This window comes from Equus caballus, chromosome 24 (genome assembly GCF_041296265.1).
Source record: "Equus caballus isolate H_3958 breed thoroughbred chromosome 24, TB-T2T, whole genome shotgun sequence".
NCBI classification, from domain to species: Eukaryota; Metazoa; Chordata; class Mammalia; order Perissodactyla; family Equidae; genus Equus; species Equus caballus.
In genome coordinates this window covers 58331786-58354942 of record NC_091707.1, presented here as the reverse complement: position 1 = coordinate 58354942, position 23157 = coordinate 58331786, and the positions used below count along the sequence as shown (strand labels likewise).

The following is a 23157-nucleotide window of genomic DNA, read 5'->3' as shown; positions in this document are numbered from 1 at the left end:
TGTGGGCAGTTAGGGAGGCACCGAGGTGGTGGGGGCCCCGGGGGAGGCAGCCCCCACAGCTCCTTCTGCCCAGTAGGGGGGTTTCAGGGACTGTGAGCAGGAGGGAAGGCCATGGCCAGCCAGGCCCAGTGTCGCCAGGTGGGCCTGAGCCTGGCACGTGCCCTTGCCCCACTGGACTGCTCACCGTTTGGACAAGGAACTGGCCGGGGGTCCAAACACCTGATGTCATTCCCAGACGGGCTTCTGACAAAGCATGCGGCTGCCCACTGGCCTTAGAGAGCCACACCCACTGGACCCGGGCCTGCCCATCACACACCTGCCCACAGCAGGGCCAGCCCCCACCCGCCCACCCACCCAGGCTGTTGCAACCAGGGCCAGCACAGGTCACCCCTTCCCTGCCCCCCATGCAGTGGCCTAGATGGGCCTGGCTCGTAACGGGGAGTGGGTGAGGGGCTGCAGGCAGGGCAGGGGCTGAAATGAAGCATGCTGAGGGGCTGGCATACTGCAGAGGCCCCTGTGAAAACCAGACAGTGACCGAGAGGGACAGTGAGGACCAGAGAGATTGTCTGCTCGAGGAGAGTTAGGCAGCAGCAGCTGCGGGTCGGGGGCTGCCTGGAGGAGGTGACTCCAAGCTTCAAGAATGAGAAGGATTTGGAGAAGAGGAGATGGGGCAGAGGTTGTCTGGAGGAGAGAACAGCCTGAGCAAAGGCCAGGAGGCAGGAAAGTGGGGGGAGGGGACAGCTTGCCCGCCCCGCCCCCACTGGGCCTGGCTCACACTCACACTCATGCTGCCTCTGGAAGAACTGGCTGGGAGCCCCTCCCCCCCAGGGTGCTGAAGACACCTCCCTTTGACCCAGAGTCCGGGACCCAAACAGACCCACTGGAGCCAGGCTTTGGTGAGGGAGTGGTCCCCAGAGGGACTTTATTGCCACTCTGCCCAACAAAGACCTTTAGGCTTCTCAGAAACAGAAGAGGAAGCGTCCCAGCAGCAGGGGCACATCCTGGTCAGAGCCATGGGGGGTGTGGGTGGGGGGCACCTGCGATCCCTGCAGCAGGTCACAGCAGGAAGGTCTGGCTTACGCTGCACCAGGACAGCTTCCGGTTAGACAGCAGGCAGCACTTCCTGACAATGAGAGGTCTCCTGAGATTGAGTGGAGGCCCAGGTAGCGCACGGGGGCCTGGTGGACAGACAAGCCGGGCACCTGTGCGGTGGGGCCCAGCCTTCCGCAGCGGAGGGACCCGAGGACCGGGGCAAACCCAGCCGGCCTTGAGAGTCTTCTGGAGGGCCAGATGACGGAGTAGGGGGTGGAGGTGTCAGCTGGGGGCCTGGGCCACTCAGTCTGGAGGGCAGGCAGGAGCACCCAGCCCAGTGGGTCCTGGGGTGCAGGGGAGAGATTGGAGGTCCCCTCCAGGCTCGAGGAACTTCTTGGCCATGGCTGGGCCTCCAGTGCTGTGGTAGGGTGTGTCACGGGGTGGCCTGACAGCACAGAATACAGGAGGTCTGAGGTGGGCTCTGCCTAGGAAGCTCTCCCTGAGCGCTCCTATCTCCCTCCGGCCACTTGTCAGCTCCCCCCTGCACTGTGTGTGCCCGGCCACAGGAGGGGCTCTGCAGGCTCGACTGACTTCGACCCCTCTCAGCCTCCAGCTCCATCCCCAGGACCACCCCTTGGACACATTCCTCAAGCCAGGGTCCAGCCACAGGGCTGGGAGCCCTATGGGAGAACCGTCAGCCCTGCCTGGGTTTGGGGGCACTTACTGGACCCAGGGCCTGGGCACCAACCCCACCCTGGAGGCTCTGCAGAACCGTCACCACTTCCAGGTCCCCAGCTGCTTCCGCCTGTGGGAGGGAGCACAGGGTAGGGGCTGCCTCAGGGATGCTGACCGGCAGCCTGGCCCTGGACAGCTCCCCCCATCCCCTGCCCACCAGGACGCCCTCCCACCCGGCTCCTCCTGCCCATGAACGCAGGGCCCCGTGTCTCTTCTGCTCTCCAGGTCCCCACAGCTCTGGGCCCTGGGAGGGGCCTGGGAGAGGAAGGGGGACAGCCCTGCACAGCCCCCTCATGTGAAGCCTATCCACCAGGAGAGGAGGTGGGTGTTTGGGGAGGGGCAGGGGAGATGGAGCGGTGGAACTGTCAGGGGGACCTTCCTGGAGGAGGTGGCCTTAGAAAGAGCAGCGGGGGTACTGGTGGCACTCACAATGAGCAAGGCGCTGCGCCCGTCATAGCCTGGCCGTCCCAGGTCTGCCCCTGCCTGCCACCACGCCCTTAGGCCTTCGCAGTCCCCCCTGGATGCCAACCTGGGAGAGGGAGCAAGGGAGGGAGCCATCAGGGCCTGCTGGACGCCAGTCCCCCTGCCCACCTGCCTGCCTGGGGCACTTTCACAGCACCAGCCCCGCACAGCTGAGCTAGCCGCAGCCAGGCCAGGGCAGGAGGGCAGGAATTGCTGGGGCAGGCTGGCAGCCTGGTTTCACTGGTGGAGTGACTGTGACTCAGGTCAAGGGCGCACACATGCACATGCAGGTACACACGTGGGCACATGCACACGCACACAGCTGCACACGCACACATACCCCTGCCTGCTGAGTGCCACATGCCAGCTTCATATTTCACAACATAGCTCTCCCTAGGTGGGGTCCACAGAGGCAGGAAGAAAGTCTGAGGCAGCCCAGTGGTTCAAAGAGGGATACACAGGAGGGCCAGGGTTGAGGGGCCTGGGCCCAGCAGGCTGCATGGGGGTCCTGGCTGGGAGAGGGGCCCCCGGCCAGCCCGCCCTGGAGAAGACGGTGAAGATGGTGAGCAGAGCACCTCCCAGGCCCTCACCGGGGTCCCCCTCACCCTCCGGCCCCTCTCAAAGGAGCTCACTGCCCCTCCAGGGACCAGGAGGGAAAGGGCCCATGCCAGATGTGCTGACCAGGGCTGGGGGGGCCAGGGGGGGAAGGGCTGCCCCCCCAAAGGGGCCCTAGTGACTCCCTCCTGATCACAAGGAGAAGCAGCAGCCCCCACAGTGACGCTGGGTAATTTCTGGGGTGAATCATGCTGGATGGCACCACCAGCTCCTCCCAGACCTGCCCCAGGCCTCCCACGCACACTCGCCCCTGGGAAGGGCCAGCCGAGGGCCCCCAAGTCCAATCAAGCAGCTCAGGTTGGACCAGCCCACTCCCAAGTGGAGGCCTGGACAAAGGTGCTAGTGCTGTCGGTGAGACCTGGCTGTCACCGCCCCTCTTTGCCTCAGTTTCCCCATCGGTCAATGGAGCAAACAAGGCCCACTTGGGATGCAGCCCAGTCACCCCAGTGGTTGTAGACAGGCCTCTGCCTTCCTGGGCCCTCCACCCCTCATATCTGAGAGTTCACCTTACCCCTGTCATTGCTGAGAAGGGCGGGGGATGGGTCGGCCAGCAGGATTTGTCCCCCTGGGACACTGACACTCATGGCAGGAGGGGCCGAGGCCTTACTGGGACCAAGGCATGGGGGTGGGGGAGAAGCTGGCTGGTGGGGAAGAGGGGGCCAGAGCTCCAGGTCCTCTTCCTTCTGAGCAGGCAGCTCACCCACCGCTCACTCCCAGTCAGCCTGAGAGACCACCGCTGTCACACACTGCCCAGGCCTGGGGACTCTGACTTCCAGGGACGCAGACCCCAACCCTGGCTACCACCAGCACCCTGGCCTGCCTTCCTCCACTCTCCGCCCCAGCCCCTCCCTGCCTCCCTCCCCCGTGGCTCTCAGACCCTGCCCATGGGCAGCCCAGGCTGCACACAGGAGGAGCTGGCGGGCAGCACTGAGTCACCAGGTGCGGGTGTCAGAGGCACCCCAGGGAGGGGGTCCCAGGGGACGGGGGAAGGAGCTGAGTGGGCCCTGGCCATTGCCAGCATCCTCCTTGGGGACCTCCAGGGCCCCAAGCCCCCTGTGCCTCAGTCTCCCCAGGCCTGCCTTGGTGGCCACTCAGGGCAGCAGTGAGGTCAGAATCATGTTGGCAACTGGCTGCCGGGCACTGGGGCAGGACAGCTGCTGGGCCTGTGGTCACTTTGCCCTTTGATGGGACCAGGCCTCACCTGAGGCCTCCACTGGGGAGGATGGAGACTCTCAAGACGTGTCACCAGGCCTGGAGAGGGGTCCCCTGCTCCCACCCCATCCACTCTAACCTCCCCAGATGCAGCCCAGGCCTCCCCCAGCCAACACTCCACCCTCTCCCATGTGACCTCTCTACAGCCCTCAAGCCCACACACATGCATGCACACAGATACACACATGCACACACACACCCCTTTGCTGGACTGTTCTCTCTGCCAGGAATGACCCCCAGCTGCAGACCAAGTGCAGGGTGGTCTCCCCTCCTCTGAAGGCCCCATCCCAGCCAACCGTTCCTCCCTGCAGGCCAGCTTCCCTCCTGGAGCCCGGGCCCCAAGTCTGGGAAACACAGAGGTGCCTGTGCCCCTCACCTGCACAGCTCAGTCCCTGTGTCCTCCAGCTCCTCGGGGGACAGACAGGCCCCAGCTGCCCGCAGCAGCTCGATGACACCCTGATGCCTGCCATGAGAAAGAGCATGGTGGCCATCTGCCCTGGGCAGTCTCTACTCAGACACCAGCAGGGCCTCGTGACCTGTGCACGGGACCAAGAACCCACCACCCCAGACCAGGGCCGCTCCCCGCCAGTTCCCAGCACCCGGCCACACTGAGGGGCATCCGTCGAACCTGGCTAAGCATCTCCTCTGTCTGCATCAAGGCCCCACAGTGGTCTCCCCGGCACATGCTGGGGCCCCGAGGTACTCCTGTGGGTGCCTGGAGACAGCCAGCCCTGAAGGAGTCTCAACACCAAGCTGGCAGCCCCACTGCCCCACAACTGCCAATGAGCTCCCAGCCAGGACTAGGTCTGGGAAACTGAGTCAACAGGCCAGGATTCTGCCCTTGGGGGTGGAGTGGGGATGAGATACCAGCAGACAAACGTGAACAGTGGGGTCAGGCTGGTGGCCCAGAGCAGGGCCCTGATGTCTGCAGGTGTCCAGAGGTGCCTGGCCTGAGCCAAGCCTGGAGTCGCCCGCTGCGGGGAGCAGTCCGTGGTGGGGGGGGGGGGGGACCTCCTGGGGTGGGGGCGGGGCAAGGCCAAGGAACAGAACACGCAGAGGCCTGAGGCTGCCCAGCCTGCTGCAGAGGGGACTCTGGCCTGCACAGCATAATCGCTAACCCGGCGCCCCCTTCCCCTGCAGCACTGGGATGTACCATAAATTGCATGATCACCCCGCTTTTAGGGAGCCTGGGGAGGAGGGTATGGCCCCCCAGGCCTTGCCCACCACCAGTCCCCAAGAGCCCTCTGGGGCAAGGCAGCCCCTCCCCTCCACCACCCCAAGGCCCAGCAGGGCCAGGCCGGGAGTGAGGCAGGGAGACCGGTTTGGGGAAGGCGGTGTTGTGACAGCCGGAGGGATGAGGGGGCGGGACTGGGATGGGGTGAGCTCATCACGCTGCCTGCCCACACCCAGGGACGCGCAGCCTGGACTCTCCAGCCAGATCACCCCAGCCTGGGTGCCAGGGGCACGCCCCCCACGCAGCCCCTCACCCTCCGTCCACCACTAGGCCTGTTCTGAGCGCCTCTGGATGCTCCCAGGAGCCTGGGAAGGAAGGCACTACCCCAACACCCCTGCACCAGGCTCACAGCTGGGGAGGGCGCCCAGGACTTGGCCCTGACAGTCTGGCGACCCCGGGCTCAGACAGTGTTTGCTTCCATCCATGAGACTCATGAGCACCGCCCAGAAATAACTGGGTTTCTGCAAGCCAAGGGCCCCCTAGAGAGAAATCCCGAGGAGAAGCAGGGTCTGGGAGCTGCGGCAGCCACCATGCCCAGATCAGCTCTGCATTTGGAAACGGTAAGACCACCAAGGATGAAGAGCCACAGCGGGGGCCGCCTCAGAAACACACACGCTTACGTGTGCACACGCATAGGTGCACTCTGGATCTGATCCCGCCCCGGGCTTCGCCACGGATGAGGGGGGCAGAGACCCCAGAGGGACCCGCCCCCACCCCCTGCCAGGCCGAGGCCCCCCCAAGCCCACCTCTTGCCCACCCCATGGAGTTAAGACCATGCTCAGAGCATCCAGGGCCCAACCCTCGGAGAGATGCCAGGTGGGCCTGGGGAGGACCAGGAGACCCCATCGCCCCAGCAGAGGACACACGGGCACCCCAGGCCCGGTGCCCACTCCTCCTGCCTTGTGCTGGCCACCTGCCCAGGCCCTGTGCCCTGCCTGCCTGACCACAGGGGCAAAGAGTCAGAGCTGCGCAGGGCTCAGGGAGGATGTCCTGTGACCCTGGCTCCTTGTTGGTGACCACTCTCTCGGGCGTGTTTTCCTTCAACAATGACCCTCATACAAACACCCCTGCAATCTGCAGCCCCCAATGCCTCCCGCCTCTCCACCCGTGTCCTCGCCCCCTCCCAGAAGGAGACTGGACATCAAGTGCCCACACCGGCTGCTCCGGGCCTCGGGGCCTCAGCAAGAGCCTGGCTCTGTAAGTACCCACCTAGGCAGCCCCCGATACACCCCCATTTTTAAAAGCCAGGGTTTGTTGGGTGGGGCCAGTTGGGGGGGCCCCCTTCCACTACTGTGAAGGCTGAGCCTGCCCCCTGAGAGCACCTGTGCTCGTCTCAGCCCGGTGTCTGGCTCCGGGTAACCTGCTTTCTACCTGCCCCATCCCGGTGTTGGGCCAGGCTCTTCTCCCCCTGCTCCACCCCCAGCCCCACAGGTGTGCATAGACAACTTGGGGAACATGCTTCCTCTGTGTTTTTGTTTTCTAGAAACTCTGTGCCAGGGTCTTACTGGGCCTGCCTGGCTCCACTTGGAATTCACCTCCTCCAGGAAGACCTCCCCGATCACCTGCCCAGAGTCAGTCCTCCCTATCTGGGCCCTGTTCACACCCCGCCTGGTCACTGCCAGTACCAGGGGCCCAGGCTGGAAGTGGGCGAGGTTCTGGGAAGCAGGTGTCCTTGGCCCCACCCAGCTGTGCCGGAGAAAGCTGTGTGACCACAGGCAAACCGGCAGCCCTCTCTGAGCCAGCTCTATCCAGGCCCGCCTCCTGTGGCACCCCTGCCCACACATCCGCCTGGGGCCGGGCCCCCAGAGTACCTGCCCCTCACAGCCAGCAGCAGGGGAGTGAGGCCGTCCTGGTCCCGGGCGTTGACGTTCACCCCTCTCTGCAGCAGCATGGCGAGCACCTCCACGTGGCCCCCACGGGCAGCTGCGTGCAGTGGAGTTTGACCACTGCAGTCCTCCAGGCTTAGGTCACTGCCCTGAGGGCACGTCACCCACTGAGGGGAGGGTGGGCAAGGCCAGGGGGAGGGGACAGGGAGGGTCGGGGGGCACCCCGAGCAGGGGGCCTGGCACAGCCACGGTGGCCCCCTCAGCTTCAGTGAGGCCCCACCAGCTGATTGCACAGCCCAGCAGGCCAGGGCACAGGCGGCTAGTGGGCCCAGGGAAAGGCTGGCCTGCCCGCAGCTAGCCAGCACCCCACCTCCGGGGCCTGGCGCGGCTGGGGCCGGTACCCGAGGTGGGGGGAGGGCTTACCAGCTCCACCAGCGCCTGCAGGGCCTCCAGGTCGCCGGCACGGGCCCCAGCACAGGCCAGGCTGGGCATGAGGGTGTCCCGCACAGCATCGGCCCCCTGCATTGGGGGTGGCGGCTCCCTGAGACTGTGCCTGTCCCGAGGGTCCTCAGTCCCCCTGGGAGCAGGCAGAGTGAGGAGCAGCATCCCCTTACACAGGAGACAGGGCCTGGGGCCCTGGGAACCCTGCCTCGACACTGCACTGGCAGTGGGTCCAGGATAGGAGTGGGGCCACCTCCTTAGTCACAACATGGGGAAAGAAAGAGTGTGAGTGTCACATCTGAGGCCCACCCAGAGGCCCCCCCAGGACCAGCACCCCCGGGAGCAAAGCTGAGGACACGAGGCCACCATCTGGCTCCGTCCTCACCAGCTGTGTGACCAGGGCCTGCCACCCACCCACCCTCTGAGATCCATTTCCTCGTCTGTCTCTACCGCCTGCGAGGATGCAGGTGCAGACTCAGAACAAGGCAGCGTCCTGGGGGACTGTGGGAAGGGGAGCCCGGCCCACCCTGGAGAGAAGGGCCCTGCTCCACACGTCCGCATGGTCCCCGCAGAGCCACCTGCCCCCAGCGCCGGGAAAGGGACAGGTGGTCTAGGAGCTCCCCAAGGTGCCAGGAGGCCCCACAGGCCGCCCCACACCTGGCCCAGCCCACGCACAGCCGGGCCTGATCACCAAGTGCTGCCAGCCAACCCGTGTCCCTCCAGTCATTAAGGCCCGACGCAGCCTCCCTAATGACAGGCTACACACACCCGGCCTCTTTCATCTGACCTTCACCCACCCCCGCCAAGCAGCAGTTAACACCGCCGAGGCTCTCCAAGACAGGTCTGTCCCCACCCTGCTCTGCGGAGGGGAAACTGAGGCATATGACGTGACCCTGGGGAGCACTGGGATGCAGTGCTCCCTGTCACCTGCCAAGCTCCCATGCCAGGTCTGGACGCCTCGTCCAGAGGCCGGGTGGGCATGTGGTGGGGCACCGGGAGGCCCCAGTCACCCCTGCAGACCTGGCCCAGCCTGAATCCCAGGCCCCAGACCCTAAAGCAAGTCCTCGGCCCCTTCCTGGGCCATGTTCTGCCCACTGTCTGCAGGTGGCAGAGCCCCCCTAACTCGCCCTGGTCCCTTTCAGCACTGTACCACCCATCCCTGCAAACCCTCCCACTGGGGACCCCAGCCCTCCGCCTGGGCCAGAACCAGGCCATGCCTGGTGGTTTTCCGCTTGTGCACTGGAGTGACAATGGCCATGGCTGGTGCCTGGCCATCCCTCTGGGGCTTCCCCATGCTGCTCGGCCCACACGGGGCAGTACCTGGCTCTGACGAAGGAGCTGGGCGACCCCATGCCCCAGCACACTGCGCTGCAGAGAGGGCCGGCGCTCATCCACCGCGGGCAGCGTCATCTCCCCCCGGAGGTCCCTGGCCAGCAGCTGGGGGAGCAGCACAGGGAGAGCCAGGCCAGCTCAGGACCCAGCAGCCCAGACCAACCACACGGGCCAGGCCCCCAGGCACAGGGTGAGCACTGCCCTGGGCCTGAAACGCCTCCATTCGAGCTCCATTCCTCAGGCCCGAGCTTGGTCCCGGCCAGGTCCCATACCAGGCCAGTCCTACCCTCCGGCCCCACTAGCTCAGGGTTTCCCAAGGCCCCAGTGGCCTTTGCCAGCCCGAGGGCCTGGGGCTGGCTGTGTCTGAGGCCCATCTGGGAAGCGGTGGGGAGGAGGGGATATCCTGGAAGCAGTTTGGGGACCCTCAGCCAGAGCCAGACCTGAGGGTCCCCAAGCAGGTGAAAGGATGGACAGTGCCTGGACTTGCGGTCAGCAAGGGGTGAGGGGGCGCGGGCCCTAGGGCTGGCCCTTCCCCACCATGGGGAGCCCCTCACTTTCCTGCCACTTCTCAAACCCAGGAACACATCCTCTGGACTGGGCCCCACTGTCTGGCCGAGTCACACCCCCATTCCGAGGGGCTCACCTCCTTCCTGCCCTCCAGGCTCAGCCCCGGCTGGCCCAGCACATAGGACAGCTTGGCCAGAGCAGCCTCCGACGTCATGTCAAAGCCTGAGACTATGCCGGCTCCCGCCATGGCCTGGGGGAAGGGGGCATGTGTGGAAAATGGGGTGCAGGGGTCACAGCCCAGCTCGCTCCCTCCCCAGGCCTTGGTTTCCCCACGCCCACCATGCCGGCTGCATAGTCCGATGTCACGGCGCCCTGCAGGCAGTGGGTGCAGTTGACGATGAGGAGGCCTCGCTCCGTCGCCGCCCGCAGCTCCTGCAGCAGGTCAGGTTTGGTGGGTCCGTTCCCGGAGCCGAAGGTCTCCATGACCACGCCCTTCAGGGGGTGCTGCAGGAAGGCCCGGACCTGCGGGCCAGGAGGGGACCGTGAGGGCGTTTGCCTCCTGCTCCAGCCACAGGAACCAACAGCCTTGTCCTGCACCTTCCAGGCGCAGCCAGAAGCAGCACGGGGCGCCCGCTGCCCTCCCAGGATGGCCACGGTCCACATGGAGAGCTCCCCACCACATCCTCCCAAAGGGACCGACGCCCTGTCCCCTTTCAAGTGTCTGAGGCCATGGTTGGCGTGGCGATAATCAGGACACTGTGAAATAGGTCAGAGGTCAGGGGGAGCCAGCTGGAAAGGAGCAGACAAGGCAGTCAGAGGCCTCACTGGGTGAGGCCCCACCAGGGCCAGGCTGCTCCACCACGCCTCCCCCCCCCAGGCCCCCCATTGCCCACAGCCCTGCCCCGTCTGACACACAGCAGGGATGCTCCCAGCAGGCCGGGATGTGGGGAAAGCGCCCTGCAGCTAGACACACAGGCAGGGCTCCCCATGGGCTGGGCCGCCCCCCACCATCCCAAGAGGCTGCAAGGCTCTGCTCAGAAGACAGTGGACAGGGTCTTGGGTCCACCTCGCACAAGGATGGTACCCATGGAGGCCCTGCTGTGGGGACACCTGTTTCCCAGCTCAGCTTCACCCTGTGCTAGGTGCTGGTGGGCGCAGCCCAGAGGCCCCGGGGCTGGCTACCATGTCTGTCCCTTAATCTGCCACACAGGTGGGACCCCAAGGGCTGAGCCGCTGGCCTGGGGGACAACACTTCCGTGCAGGTAGGCACATCCACCTGTCTGGTGTGTCCCCCGCCAGAGCCTCGGAATTGCCAAGTTCAGCTCCCTCTGCCTCTCCAGGTGGAGGCCAGAGGGCAAGGCACGCCTGTCCCTGGCAGACACCCAGGAGCGGGGAGAATGGACACAGGACCTGCTGCAGGCCGGTGCTCACCACCACCAGGCCCTGCCCAGACAGTCCAAGGGGCCAGGGAGAACGGCGACTACCAGCCCAGCAGCCCAGCAAGCAAAGCCAGCAAAGGTCCTGTGCTTTGCCCAAGCCCTGCCCAGCTCTGTGCGGGGGGAGAACGGGGCTGCGGAGCCAGCTCAGCGGCTCCATATTCCTGTGGCTACAGCGTGTTCTAGAAAGACTTCACAGGCTGGCAGGATGTTCCCGGAAAGATAATGTGCAGCTCAGCCCCACTTAGCACGGCAGCCTTGAGCAGCGACCTCTGGCTATTGTAAAATGTGAGACCCACCCACACAGGCCAGGCCCCACCTGGTGGTGAGAGCCGTGTGCGCCTGCTCCCTGTCCAACAGCCCCCGCCACCAGCGTCAGCTCCTGGGACAACCCTCACCTGAAGACCAGCCCTCAGTGGAGGGAGCCTCGGATACACTCGTCCCGGTCCCATCGCAACGCCCGCCCGTGAGCCATCATCGTGGGGCTGCCATGACCCAGGGAGGCCACAGGGCCCAGCCTCAGTGCCCTCAAGGACCCACCTCCTACACTGAGGGTCTCCGCCCTTGGGAGGGGCCCGGAGAGAAAAGGCCATCGTGGACCCTCAGCCCGTGAGTGACAGAGAGCCTCAGAGGACAAGCGACGGCGGGATGGCAGAGGGGCAAAGACGCCTGGGCGGGCCCTTTTCCTCTGCAGGGGAGCTGGGGTCCCAGGTGCGTGTGGCTCCTGCCCTGGCTCCCAGGAACAGTGTCCAGGACAATCTCTGGGCCAATCCCTGGTAAGGCCGTCCCCATTTGGTTGAAGAATAAGGCCCGTCTTCCCCAATCAGCCGTCCACAGGCCATACCTGGTCACATCTCAGTCACTCACCAAATAGTGTGGAACACCTGGCCTGTGCCCGGCCCCATGATGGTCAGAGGGAACATGCGGAGCACAGCTCACTCCATCTGTCGCCAGTGCCCTGGGAGGGCAATAGGTACTCCTTCACAGACTGCGGCCTGGAGGCTAGGGGCAGCCTGGTGCTGAGTCCTGGAGGCTGGGACTGGTGCCCCGGCCATGCCCTCCTGCCACCCGACTGGGCTACACTGTGTATGGGGGCGCACCAGCGAAGCCACATTGGTCCAGACAGAGGAGGGGGCTGCAGTGCCCAGTTGATCACAGTACCAAAGCAGGTGTGTTCTGGGCTGTGTTGCCAGCCGCCCCACCTCTCTGCAGCCTGGCGGTGCCTCCAAGGCCAGCATGACCCCCTCGCCTGCTCTAGCACAGCCCAGAGGCACCTCTAGCTCAGAGATCCTCCATCCAATGGGCTGCATGGCCTCTGAGTCCAACTGGCAAGGCAGGACAGAGGCAGGCGCTGTGGCTGCCTCAATGACAGCTGGTGGCTGAGGGGTCGACAGCCGGGGCGCAGACAGAGACCCGCAGAACAGCCACAGAAAGAGCAGAGTCCTGGGGTCATGCCCCGTCAGCCCCAGAGGAACTGCCGGTGCAGGCGTCGTGAGTCCACGGGCGTTGCAAGGACAAGCACATGGCGCAAATACGGTGAGACTGGGCCCCGAAGCCTGAGGCGGGCCTTGGGTGATGGAAGGAAGGACAAGTGCAGGAGGAGACAGGAGGGGAAGGCAGAGGGTGGGGGTCGAACTGGCTGGTGCAGGCACTGGGGAGCCACAGGGGGTGTGGGAGCCGCAGAGGGGTGCTGAGGGCTGGCAGGTATGCACCTACCAGGGCAGCGGGGATCCCGGGGTAGAGACGCAGCAGGCCCACGTCATGCTCCATGCTGCTGTGCACCACCAGCCTCTCCATCCCTCGGACCTTGCGCACCAGCTCCTGGTTGACTGTGGGGACAGAGGGACTGAGTGTGGACCTCAAGCCAGCAGCCAGCCAAGACCTCAGCCCAGTTCCTCCAGCTCCTGCTGTGCTGCCCAGCCTCCCTCTGGCGTCTTCAGAGCCTCGAGCCTTTGCATGGCCACCCGCACCTCCTGTCCTGCCTCCACTCCCAAGGCAGACCCTGTCAGCCCTCGCTCGCTCATGCAGCCAGCACAGCCACAGCCTGCGCCAGGCGGGCACAGGGCTCGGGGGCAAGGAGGGCTCCATGGGGACAGAGGCCCAACAGAGCCCGGCAGGCTGTATAGGAGTGTGTAGGGGAAGGAGGAGGAAGGGCATTCCAGGCAGAGGGAACAGCATGGGCAAAGGTTAAGAAGCGCCACAGATGTGACACAGCTGTGAAACCACAAGTAGTGTGTTGTCCTGGATCCCAGGAGAAGCTGGGGCTGCGTCCTCTGACCAGCCAGCCTCGCCCACCCCTCACTGGGCACCCACCGCACCCACGGCCCAGCGAGTCAACGAGCGAATGACCGTCTTCTGGACCCCTCCTCTTTGGGGAAAGAAAGCCTCCATGTGATTTCCCCCCCAAGTCTCAGAGGCCCAAGGTGTGTCCACCCTCTCCCCACGCCTGGGGCAACGACGGACCCCCGGCCCTGGGGAAAGCAGAGAGGAGATATTCAGGTCAGTACCCCCGAAGCCCGCCATGCATGGGAGCACCCCAGAGGGACAGTCTCCCCACGGGTCTGAAGGCCACTGCTCTGCCAGGACGGAGCCAGGAGAGGCCTCCTAGCCTCCCCACCCCACCCCGGGCAGGGGGCAGAGGGCGGGGCAGCAGGCCGGCCTTTGAACCCTTAGGAGCAAAGCACAGGCCCTGCTCTCTCAGCCCGTTGGCAGCACAGTGGCTCTGAGCAGGGTGGAGGCTGGTGTTGGTGTCCCCCATTGGCACTGCCCACTGCCAGAGCCGGGCCCAGGCGGCAGGCGCCAGGGAGGGAGCCCCAAGTGCAGTCAGGGGAACCAAGGCTCAGAGTGGGGAGGGCCTTGCCCCAGGCTGCCCAGAGAGCCAGGTGCAGAGCCAGGAGAGGAGTGGGGACTCCAGGACCCCCGCCCGGGGCTCTTCCCTACCCCCCACGGAGCCTGAGTGCCTCCTGCTATTTCTGCCAGAGCAGTTCACAAGGGATAATAAGCCAAGGAACATTCCGGACACATGCTGCCCTCTCACGATGCGTCGGGGAGGAGGGGAGACGTGGGGGTGCTGGGGGATGGGCGGCGGGAGGGAGAGAGCCAGGCTGAGGCCCCAAGACGCCCCCGCGGGCGGCGGCAGCATCCATCAGCAGAAGAGGCGTCCTTTAATTTAGGGCCGTGCGCCCCAGCTGGGCGAGCAGATAAGACGGCGGCAGGCAGGGGTGCCGCCACCACCCAAGAGTTATGGCTGCAGAGGGGGGTTTACGGAGACAAAGACTGCCCCCGTGCAGTCGCTCATCCTCCTGAGGGCACATGGAACCCACGTCCTCCTGCACAGGCCCGCTGGAGGCCAGGGGACAGCCGTCCCCACGCCCAGAGGGGCCGAGGGAGGAGGGACAGCAGCAAGTGCAGCACCAGGCTTGCGTGGCCAGGCAAGCGCCCAACTCGGCCCCCTGACAGCCACTGCAGGTGCCTGAGCCGCCCCAGGGCCGACGCAGCCCAGCCCTTGTGCACAGAACGACCCCAGGGCCGTGTGGCCCCACAGCCAGAGGGGCAGGGCCGGCCAGAGCCCAGTGGTCCGACCCCCTCAGAGCTGCCCTCGCCCCAGGGCTGGGGCTCCCACACAGAGAGGAGGTGGGTCTCCCGGGGGCCTGGCTGGACCACGCAAGCCTTGGTCCCTCTGGAGGGGCAGGGCCAGCAGGGCCAGGGCCCCAGCGCCTCCGCACACCCCTCCTCGTGCGGCCCAGCGTTGCCTCCTGAGCCCCAAGCGCCTGGGCTGTGACGGCCTCGCAGAGGGAAGTGAAAATGCACCAAGAGGCCCCCCGAGAGGGCGCTGACTGCTGCCATCCTGGCTCTGCCTGGATTGGGGTACAGCCCAGGCGTCCCTCGGCCCCCATGGCCCCCTCCCCAGGGGTCTTGCCGGCCACACCTGGGCGAAGCCAGGTGTTTCTTAACACCAGGTGCTGGAACTGCCCAGGCCTGACAGCGGGGCTGGGGCAGGCGGGGCTCCAGGTTCTCACACACCGCACAGCGCCCTGGCCAGCAGGACACCATCCTGGTGGGGTCAGGAGCCTGGGGAACAAAGAGCAGCGTCTCCCCTTGGGGCCAGCCTCAGCCCCAGGCCCACCGAACCACTGGGCCCAGCCCACACCATGTGCCCTGTGCCCCAAGGCCTGCCTGGGCTTGGCAAGGCACAGGAGGGGGCCCCGGGATCCAGAGGGAGCTCCTCTACGCCTGCCAGCAGCCTGTGTCCCTGGAAGCTCCACTCCTGAGCCCCAGATAAGCAGGGACTCCGTCCCTGCGGGGGAGGCAGGCCTGCAGAGTGGCCACTAGCTCCTTCCTGCCCATTCCTTCCTTCCTCAGTGGCCAGCATCAGGCCAGGAGGGGCTGAGTGCCACCACCCACCATAGCAAGGGAGAAGATCCATCTACCACCAGCAGCACATGTGCTGCCTCCGCCAGGAAGCCTTCCTGACTGCTCTGGCACTCAGCGAGCAAGTAGACCCCTGTCTGGCCCCGGAGCCCTGGGTGTGCTGCACACACCTTGGATGCACCAATGTGTTCTGGGCCCTACAACCCCTGGAGAACATCCGGGCAATCTGGGTGGGTAGAAGGAGGAGGGTGCAGGGAAAGACCACCGGAACGGGAGTTAGGGCTCAGGGCTCAGCCCACACTCCCCATGTGGCCCTTCCCGTCTCTCCCTGTTTCTGCCCTCTGGTCTCCTGCCCTGGCTGCTGCCGCCCCACAACCACCTGGCAGAGGGGCCAGGGCAGCCAGCAGTTTCTGCCAGTCGCCACACCTGGATTCCCGCACCTGCGTGTCCTGTTGGGACCCAAAGGCACTGGGGGCTTGCAGAGTTACATGACCAGCCCGCCCACCCCAGGAAAGGGCCCGTTCCCTTCACCTACTCTCCACAGACAGCTCCATGCCCCGGCCAGAAGCCCCAGAGCCCTCCCTGCTCCCCGCCCCCATCACCGGCCCTCCTAGCCTGGCCCTGGAGCTCCGAGGGTCCCTGCCTGTGTCGGGACATTCCAGGAAGCCCCTGCCCCTGGGAGGTCAAGGCCCTGGCCACTCACAGCCCACTGCTCCCTGGGTCTTGATCTGCTCCTCCTCATGGTAGGGAGCAGGGGGCTGCTGCTGTACCAGGGAACTCCCAAGGTTCCTCCTGTGCCAGCCCTCCGCGACTGCCCCCTCCAGGCTCTCCCAGGCCCCGCCTCAGCCCAGGCCCAGGCATAAGCCTGAGTGGGCAAGGGGGGCCACCTCCGGCCTCCAGACGCTGCAGTCAGGCAACCCAACGAGAAGGGCTGCTTGTCCCGCAGGGTCCTGCAGAAGCGCCCGGCCCCTCCGTGCATGCGGTGAGCAAGGTTTCAAGGGCCCTGACGGCCCTGGAGGAAGGTGCTCTGCCAGGCCCCGAGCCGCCCAGAAGGGCCCCTGGGACAAGAGCCCACAGCTGGTGGGGTGGGGACAGCGGCCCAGGCCCAAAACCAGCCCCAGGACCCCCAGCTCCATCAGGAAGAGACACAGGGCAAGCGTGGGGGCTGTCCTTAGACACCAGGGGCCAGACGGCAAGGCCACTGCAGAGCATCCATGTCGCAGGCAGAGCTTCTCCTGCCTGCCCCGGGGAGGGCATCCAGGGTGCTGGGTGGGAGTCAGAGGGGCTGGCCGTGCCCTCCACAGACCCAGTGTGGGGCCAGGAGATGGCTGGCGACACCACAGGAAGGTGGACATCGGGGTGGAGAAACTGTGGGCTGAAAGTGATATCATGTGGCCATTAGGACAGCCCTGGTCAGACGGGGCCCCGCAGCAGGTGCTGAACAAGGCCAGCGGCAGCTGCTACACCCAAAGCACAGGGGGGCAGTGGGGAGGTCTCAGGACACACAACCTCCTGGAGACGTCGGTCAGCCCCGCGAGGGAGGCTGGCCTGCCTGCCAGGCCCAGGGAACAGAGAGACTCTCCTGCAAGTCCCAGGGACAAGGTCACACCACAGGAACCATATCCCAGGGGCACTGAGAGGTATGGCAGAGCCACAGATGGTCCTGAGAGAGACTCCTGGGCTCAAGGCCATGTGGCCAGGGGACACATGAGGGGCTGATCCCCTGGCTCTGAGCAGGGGTTACCTCCTGGGGCCTCCCACCTCAGTGGCCCATGCAGCCCACCAGCTCCAAGCAGCCCCCAGCTTCTCGGCATACAGTCCAGGGCAGAAGGGGGCGCTGTGCTCTCCCGATTCAGGGGAGCAGCCCCAGCCCCAAGCAAGCTTTCCCCACAGCAGCCTGCACGACCCAGGGCAGGCGCCCTCACAAGCTGGGCCTGCTCACTTGTGACATCAGGGCCCACGATGGCCAGAGGAGGCAGGTTTGGGGAGCAGAAGGCCGCGAACCTACGCGCGTCCACCTTGGTCACTCGGTTGCCCCGAAACAGCTGATTCTGGAAGAACAGGCAGACCTGCAAGAGGGGGTGGGGAGAGGGTGGCTCAGCTCTGGGGAGCCCCTGCCCTCCTCCAGCTTCTCCCCTGCCATCAGTGGGGCACCCCGACCCATTGCATTGGAGCTGCTCCCGCCGAGCCCCAGGCAACCTCCTTGCAGGGGCCTGGGGAGCGCTGGGCAGGGAGCTGGTCACATGAGGGTCCCACGACCCCGCCCATCCCACGTGCCCTCTGCCCACCCCTGCTTCTCAGGGAGCCCCTGGGGAACTCTGCCCAAGGGTGCAGAGACCCCGCCCCACGATATAATGTGGAAAACAATATGCCACACTGGTAACAGCGACGTCTCTGGGGAGTGAAATGCAGCGGACTGTTCCTTCTGCTTTCTCTGTTCTCTGATCTCGGTGGTGGTGGATTTCACTCATCAGGAGAAAGATGGATCTCTGAAACCCTGCCTGACCCCTCAACTGCATGTCCCACCTGAGTGCCACACCCACAAGCCACTCGCCTGGGTTCCTTGGGAGCATGCAGACTCCACCACTCGCCCTGGGCCCTGGACCGACTGGCCAAGCCCCTGCCCACCACGCCAGGGAGGAGGGGGCGCACCTCAGGGATCACGTACTGGCCGGCCATGAGCAGGGCCCCCAGCAGGTTCTCGCGGCCGTCGTTCCACAGGGCATGGATGGGCACCTGGGGGAGAGGCAGCAGAGAGGGGCTGGGGCTCGGGCAGCACTGGAGGGCCCAGCCGAGGAGCCCCCAGGCAGGGGTCTGAGAGAGGGGCTGGGGCAGGCTTGGGCTGGTGGGCAGCTGGGAGTCAGGGATCTGTGGGGACAGGCCACTCAGACAGCTTCATCTCTTCCTTCATCTCTTGGGAGAGGCCTGCACGTGGTCCCACACCCCAGGGCCCACAAGGGTCTGGGAAGAGCCAGGGTCAGCCTGAGCCCCATCCCTCTCGTGCAAGCTCTGGGTGAGAGATGCTCAGCAGCCAGTGGTGTGTGATGAGGCCCTGGGCCTCCCCCGAGTGGGCAGTCCCACTGTGACACCTGCTGGGGACCAGAGAGACAGAGCAGGGCAGGCAGCCAGTGGGCACCTGGCAGGCCTGGAAAGACTTCCCTGGAGCTTTCTGAGCTTCCACCAGGAACCCTTCAAAGGGACACAGCACTGGCTTCCCACGTGAAGCCCTTGGCCTCTGCCCCCTGGCGAGGATCTCAGTGGCCATGGGGGTTTGCACTTTTGCAGCTGCTCTTGCAAAGCCACCGCAGGCAGCAGGGACCCCAAGTCAGCCTCTGATGCAGGCCCTGAGGGAGGCCCAGACTTGCTCTGCCACCTCCCCTCAAATCCTGCATTTTTCTAGAACATTCCACCTGCCTTGGCTTTAGGGGTTGCGCAGGGTCAGGGAGAGAGAGGAGGAGGTGGCATGCACCCAGGTCCCTGACAATGGCAGCAGTGGGGACCCCAGTGGGAAGAATGATGAGAGGAACAAAGCCAGGGCAGCTCCATGAAGCCGACGGCAGACCGTGGACCCACCCCAGGTGGTAGGGCTGGCACCAGCAAGGCCCAGGGCGCTGACCAGCACTGGCCAGCAGGCACAGGTGGAGCAAGAACTGCCCTGGGAGCCACAGGGCTGAGCAAGAAGCCTGGGGCCTCGCCTGGGGCGCAGCAGCGCTGACCGGCCTGCTGCCTCAGTAACCACAGAGCCTCGGGCCCCGGGCTGGGAGGTCACCTGGGCACCAGTGAGGACGACTGTTTTCTGCAGGTTTTCCAGCACAAAGGAGAGCACGGACGCAGCGAAGGCCATGGTGTCGGTGCCGTGGATGACCACAAAGCCATGGTACTGCTCATAGTGTCTCTGTGGGAGGGGCGCAAGCTCAGGCAGGCCGGGCCCTCACCACCGCTGGCCTCCTCCTGGGAACAGACCCCCCAACCCACCAGGAAGAGGAAGGAAAGGGCCCCATATGCAGCAAAAGGGACTCGGGGGAGGTGCCAGTGGGACCCTGGTCACTGCTGGCCAGGAAGGCCCTCTCTGGAAAGCAAACCACTGCCAGGACCCCGGGCCCCCAAGCTCCCCTGCCCCCAGGACGGCTTCCTTCCCTGACCCTTGTGTGGGTCCACGGCGCTGGGGGTCCCCCCATCACACCCCTCAGTGCATGAGAGAACACGGGTCTCGGGGTCTCTGGACATTCCCCGAGGATAGGCAGGTGCCCCCTAGGCTTCTGGCCAGTGTCTCCCACACTGGTCAGTTGGAGGACCATGCCAGAACTCAGCTCCATGCCCCTGGAGAGCTCCTTGCTGAGTGACTGCTGCCTCCAGGGCAGCAGGGGGCTGCAGGAGGACAATCCCGCGAGCCTCGAGATCCAGTAGAAGGGCCAGGTGTGGACACAAGCGATGGGCACGAGGCACAGCCAGTGCTGGGAGCCGGCGGTGACCTGGGAGGCTGCCTGGAGCCAGACCTGGGCAGGCAGGCAGGATGCTAAGGGGCAAACATGGGGAAGGGTCCTTCCAGGCACAGCAAAGCCAGAAGGCCTCCCAGGCATGCCGGCCAGCTCTGCAGGGACATCCTCCCTCCACTACCTCCTAGAGCACAGCCAAGGCTGGGCCTTGGTGGGCTGCTGGCCCAGGCTATGGTTTCAGGGGGCACAGTTCTGGGGTCCAAAGGACCCAGTCCCTCCTGAAGGGGCCATCCTGAGGGCACCATCCCTTGTGGCCCAGTGAAAGACCAGGCCAGGCTGGCCAGCGGCTGCACAGGAGCTGAGCTGTGTGGCAGGCTGGGGCTCCCTCTGCTGGCCACACGCAGCACTGCCATAGGCAGGGCCACCAGGGCTCCAAAGGCTCCTTGCGAGTGGCTGACTGGACACTGCAGCCAGGACAGCAGTCCCAGGCACTCAGCAAAGTGGTCAGACCCCAACTGGAGGACAGTGCTTCCACAAACCAGGAAGACTTCCCCAAACCATGGCTGCAGACATGCCCACTGGCAGCCGGTGGCCCCATTCAGAGACATAAGGGGCAGGCCCAGGGCCACACACTGTGCTGGACACTCACAGGGAAGAGGGATGAGGACCCACTGTTCTCCTCCAGGAGGAGACAAGCATGTCACTGGGGCTAGCCCCCGGCTGCCAGGGAAGGGGAAGCCGGTGTGATAAGCCTCTGGGGAGAAGGGTTTCTTGAGAGAGGCAGGTGAGAAAGGGGCCTGGAGGATGGGAGGGCCCCCACCTGGGTGGGAGGAGGCAGTGGAGGTAACTCGGGGACCAGGGCCAGGCTTGTGCAGGAGCAGGGGCTGGCGATGGTGGGTGGGACCCAACAGAGAGGAAAGCTGAGGGAGGGGGTGGCTCTGACCACACAAAAGGTGTCCACACTTGATACTGTAACCTCGAGACCCGCGGGGTTCTGCACCCTTTTATAGGCCCTACATCCACTAAGACCTTGTCTCCAGGGGGGGCCTAGGGTGGACAAAGGGGAGTGGGCCAGGCATGGTGCTCGTCAATCGGGGGGAAGTGTTGTGCATCTCAGCCCAGGATACTAACTGGTACAAACCAATTGTAGGAACAAACCAGGATGGCCGGCCGGGCCATTTCCTCACCGGGAAAGTGGACACCACCCTCACTGCCCACCTCTGCTTGCACAAGGAAAGGGCCCCAGGAGCCTTACAGCTGAGGTGTGACCCGAGGGCCCGGCACTTTCCTGAAGCTGACTTTCCCTGGTGGTCTCACGTCTCAGGCCCCAGCAGTCAGACCCCACCACATACCAGAGGAGGAGGATGCTTCTGAGGTGTTGGCCCTGCCTGCCCCACCCCCACTCACAGCCCCACCCCCCAAGCCACGCTCCCACTCACAGGCGGGCCCAGTAGCCCAGCCCCGCCCCCAAATAGCCCTGCCCCAGTACTCCTGGCCCCGCCCACATGCCCCAGGTACCTCAATGATCTGGGCAATCTGAACCCACTCAGTGATGGTCATGTCACTGGAGTCGAAGAGGGGCTGGCACTCCAGCACTGTGTAGATGACCCTCTGTTCTGGGCTGGCGGGCCTGGGAGAGACAGAACGGCGGGCTCCCACTCTGCCCCCTCCTCCCTTGGCCGGCTCTGTTTCCCTCCGCCCAGCCAGGCCCCTGCACGCAAGACGTGTGTCCATGGGTCCCGCACATCCACAAGCTCTCTGCATCCCGAGTACAGGGCCTGGCCTCCCTCCCATTTGGAGTCCCCAGGAACAGGGACCGTGGCCCCCAGGAGGGACCAAGGATGGGCCAGGATGGGGCTGCTCCCGAGTGGCATCACCTTCCCACAACCAGCTCTGAGAGGGAGGCTGGGCCGAGCCCTGGACGGGCCAGGAGCCGACCCTGGGAGGAGGATCGCGGGCAGGAGGAAGGTCAGTGACCAGGAGGGCGACTCCCTGCTCAGCCCGTCAGCTGTGAAGGGCACCCGGCAGCCTGGGCTGAGAGCTGAGCAATGGAGGGACCGTCACGCTGCCGGGAGGGAGAGGCCACGTGGGGCCAGCACCTGCCTCTTGATGGGTGTGGGTCCCTGAGGGGCCAGGGCCGAGGCCTGCAGCCCCGAGGTGGTGGGAGTCTGATGCTTGCTTGAAAGGGGGCTGTTTGTCAGTTCCAAAGCCACGAAAGTGTGAGAGTACCTCAGTGACGGCTTCCTGCATGTGGCTCGCCATGGAAGCACTGAGAAACCACAGCCTGCTCCACAGACCCAGCAGGTGCCGCCCACTCTCGGGATAGCCCTCCCCCACGACAGCTGGCTGTCATCCCTGCCCGGGACCCTGGAGGAGCTCACACTCACGGCAGCACCAGGGTGTCCTCAGGGAGGTCACAGGCCCGGGCGTGCTCCTCATCGTGGAACATGGGCAGTGTCCTCAGGACATCGGCCAGGCCCCTCCCTGGGATGAGCACTGCAAGCAGAGTCCAGGGGGAGTATGGGGTCAGAAGCCGGCAGCCACCACCACCAGCTCCCACAGCCGCCGGCCCCTCCCTCCTCACTGGGGCATTTACCGGGGCACGTGCTGGGGGCCAGGCCCTGGGTAGGGGGCAGGGGTTCAGGACCAAGGCTGAACCAGGTGGGCTCTGGCCCTCAGGGAGTCAGAGGGTTGGCGGACAGGCCTGCAGCTGTCACGGGCCCCTGGCGAGGATGGGCAGCCGACCCGTGTCTGGAGGAGATGGCCTCCTCCCTGGGAGCCAGTGCCGACTGCTGCTCTCCCCCAGGGGCTCGGCCAGCTGCTCCTGCCTCAGCTACCACCCCATCTCCAGGTGAGCCCACACCCCCAGCCGAGGCTCAGGGGCCGTGGCCCTCTCTGGCCTCTTTCTCACAACTCGCCACATGCACCCACTCTGCCTCCCCCACTCCCAAAAAGCCCACACTCACTCCTGCCTGCAGACACACGATTGGCTCTGCCTGGAAGCCTCTGCCCCTCGCCACCCACCCCACCCCAGGCAGGTACTTCACCCCAGCTCAGCGAACCACCTCCAGGAAGCCCCGCTTAATGTCCAGCCCCGGTGCCCTTCCCACACACACCCTGGCTGCCCCTGCTCCATCTCTGGACTGTGTGTGACCCCTCCAGGGCCAGTCCAGGCCCTCTGCCTGCAGCCTCCCTGTCCTAGAAACACACATCTAAGGAGACCCTCAGCAGAAATGATGCCGTGTTCTAAGAAAACCCTAAAAGGTCACAGGTGTGTTTCCTGGAAAACAGACAACCCCTCAGACAGGTTCCCAGAAGGATTGCTGCAACGGAGTTCTGGCCTTTTGTCCCACGCTGCTCCCTACGAGCACTGTGACCTTGGGCAGGTCAGCTAACTTCTCTGGACACGTTCACGCCTCCTGTGTGCTTGGCTGTGCTGGGAACCGGGACCCAGCAGTGAGGACAACAGGGCCCCCCCTCGAGAAGCATCCTTGGCTGAAACACATAAGACTTTCAGG

At 65.3% G+C, this 23157-nt stretch overlaps 1 protein-coding gene across 7 annotated transcripts in view; it reads right to left on the bottom strand.

Moving 5' to 3' along the window:
- Nucleotides 1-892: 892 nt before the first annotated feature.
- ASPG (asparaginase) overlaps nt 893-23157 on the bottom strand; it is a 28468-nt gene continuing 6203 nt past the window's right edge. The window contains exons 2-16 of one of the 7 annotated variants that reach the window (XM_023628513.2): nt 22027-22135; nt 21158-21269; nt 18973-19098; nt 17856-17939; nt 17146-17272; nt 12549-12661; nt 9736-9918; nt 9533-9646; nt 8878-8994; nt 7540-7635; nt 7102-7265; nt 4433-4519; nt 2197-2296; nt 1757-1837; nt 893-1477 (exon numbers count right to left, since the gene is read on the bottom strand). In XM_023628513.2, coding sequence (XP_023484281.1) covers nt 1466-1477; nt 1757-1837; nt 2197-2296; nt 4433-4519; nt 7102-7265; nt 7540-7635; nt 8878-8994; nt 9533-9646; nt 9736-9918; nt 12549-12661; nt 17146-17272; nt 17856-17939; nt 18973-19098; nt 21158-21269; nt 22027-22135 — 1625 coding nt within the window. In that variant the 3' untranslated portion in view covers nt 893-1465. Of the gene's footprint in view, nt 1478-1756; nt 1838-2196; nt 2297-4432; nt 4520-7101; nt 7266-7539; nt 7636-8877; nt 8995-9532; nt 9647-9735; nt 9919-12548; nt 12662-17145; nt 17273-17855; nt 17940-18972; nt 19099-21157; nt 21270-22020; nt 22136-23157 lie in introns of all 7 variants that reach the window. The other 6 variants (XM_023628512.2, XM_070249156.1, XM_023628514.2 and 3 more) reach the window with 6 other exon arrangements.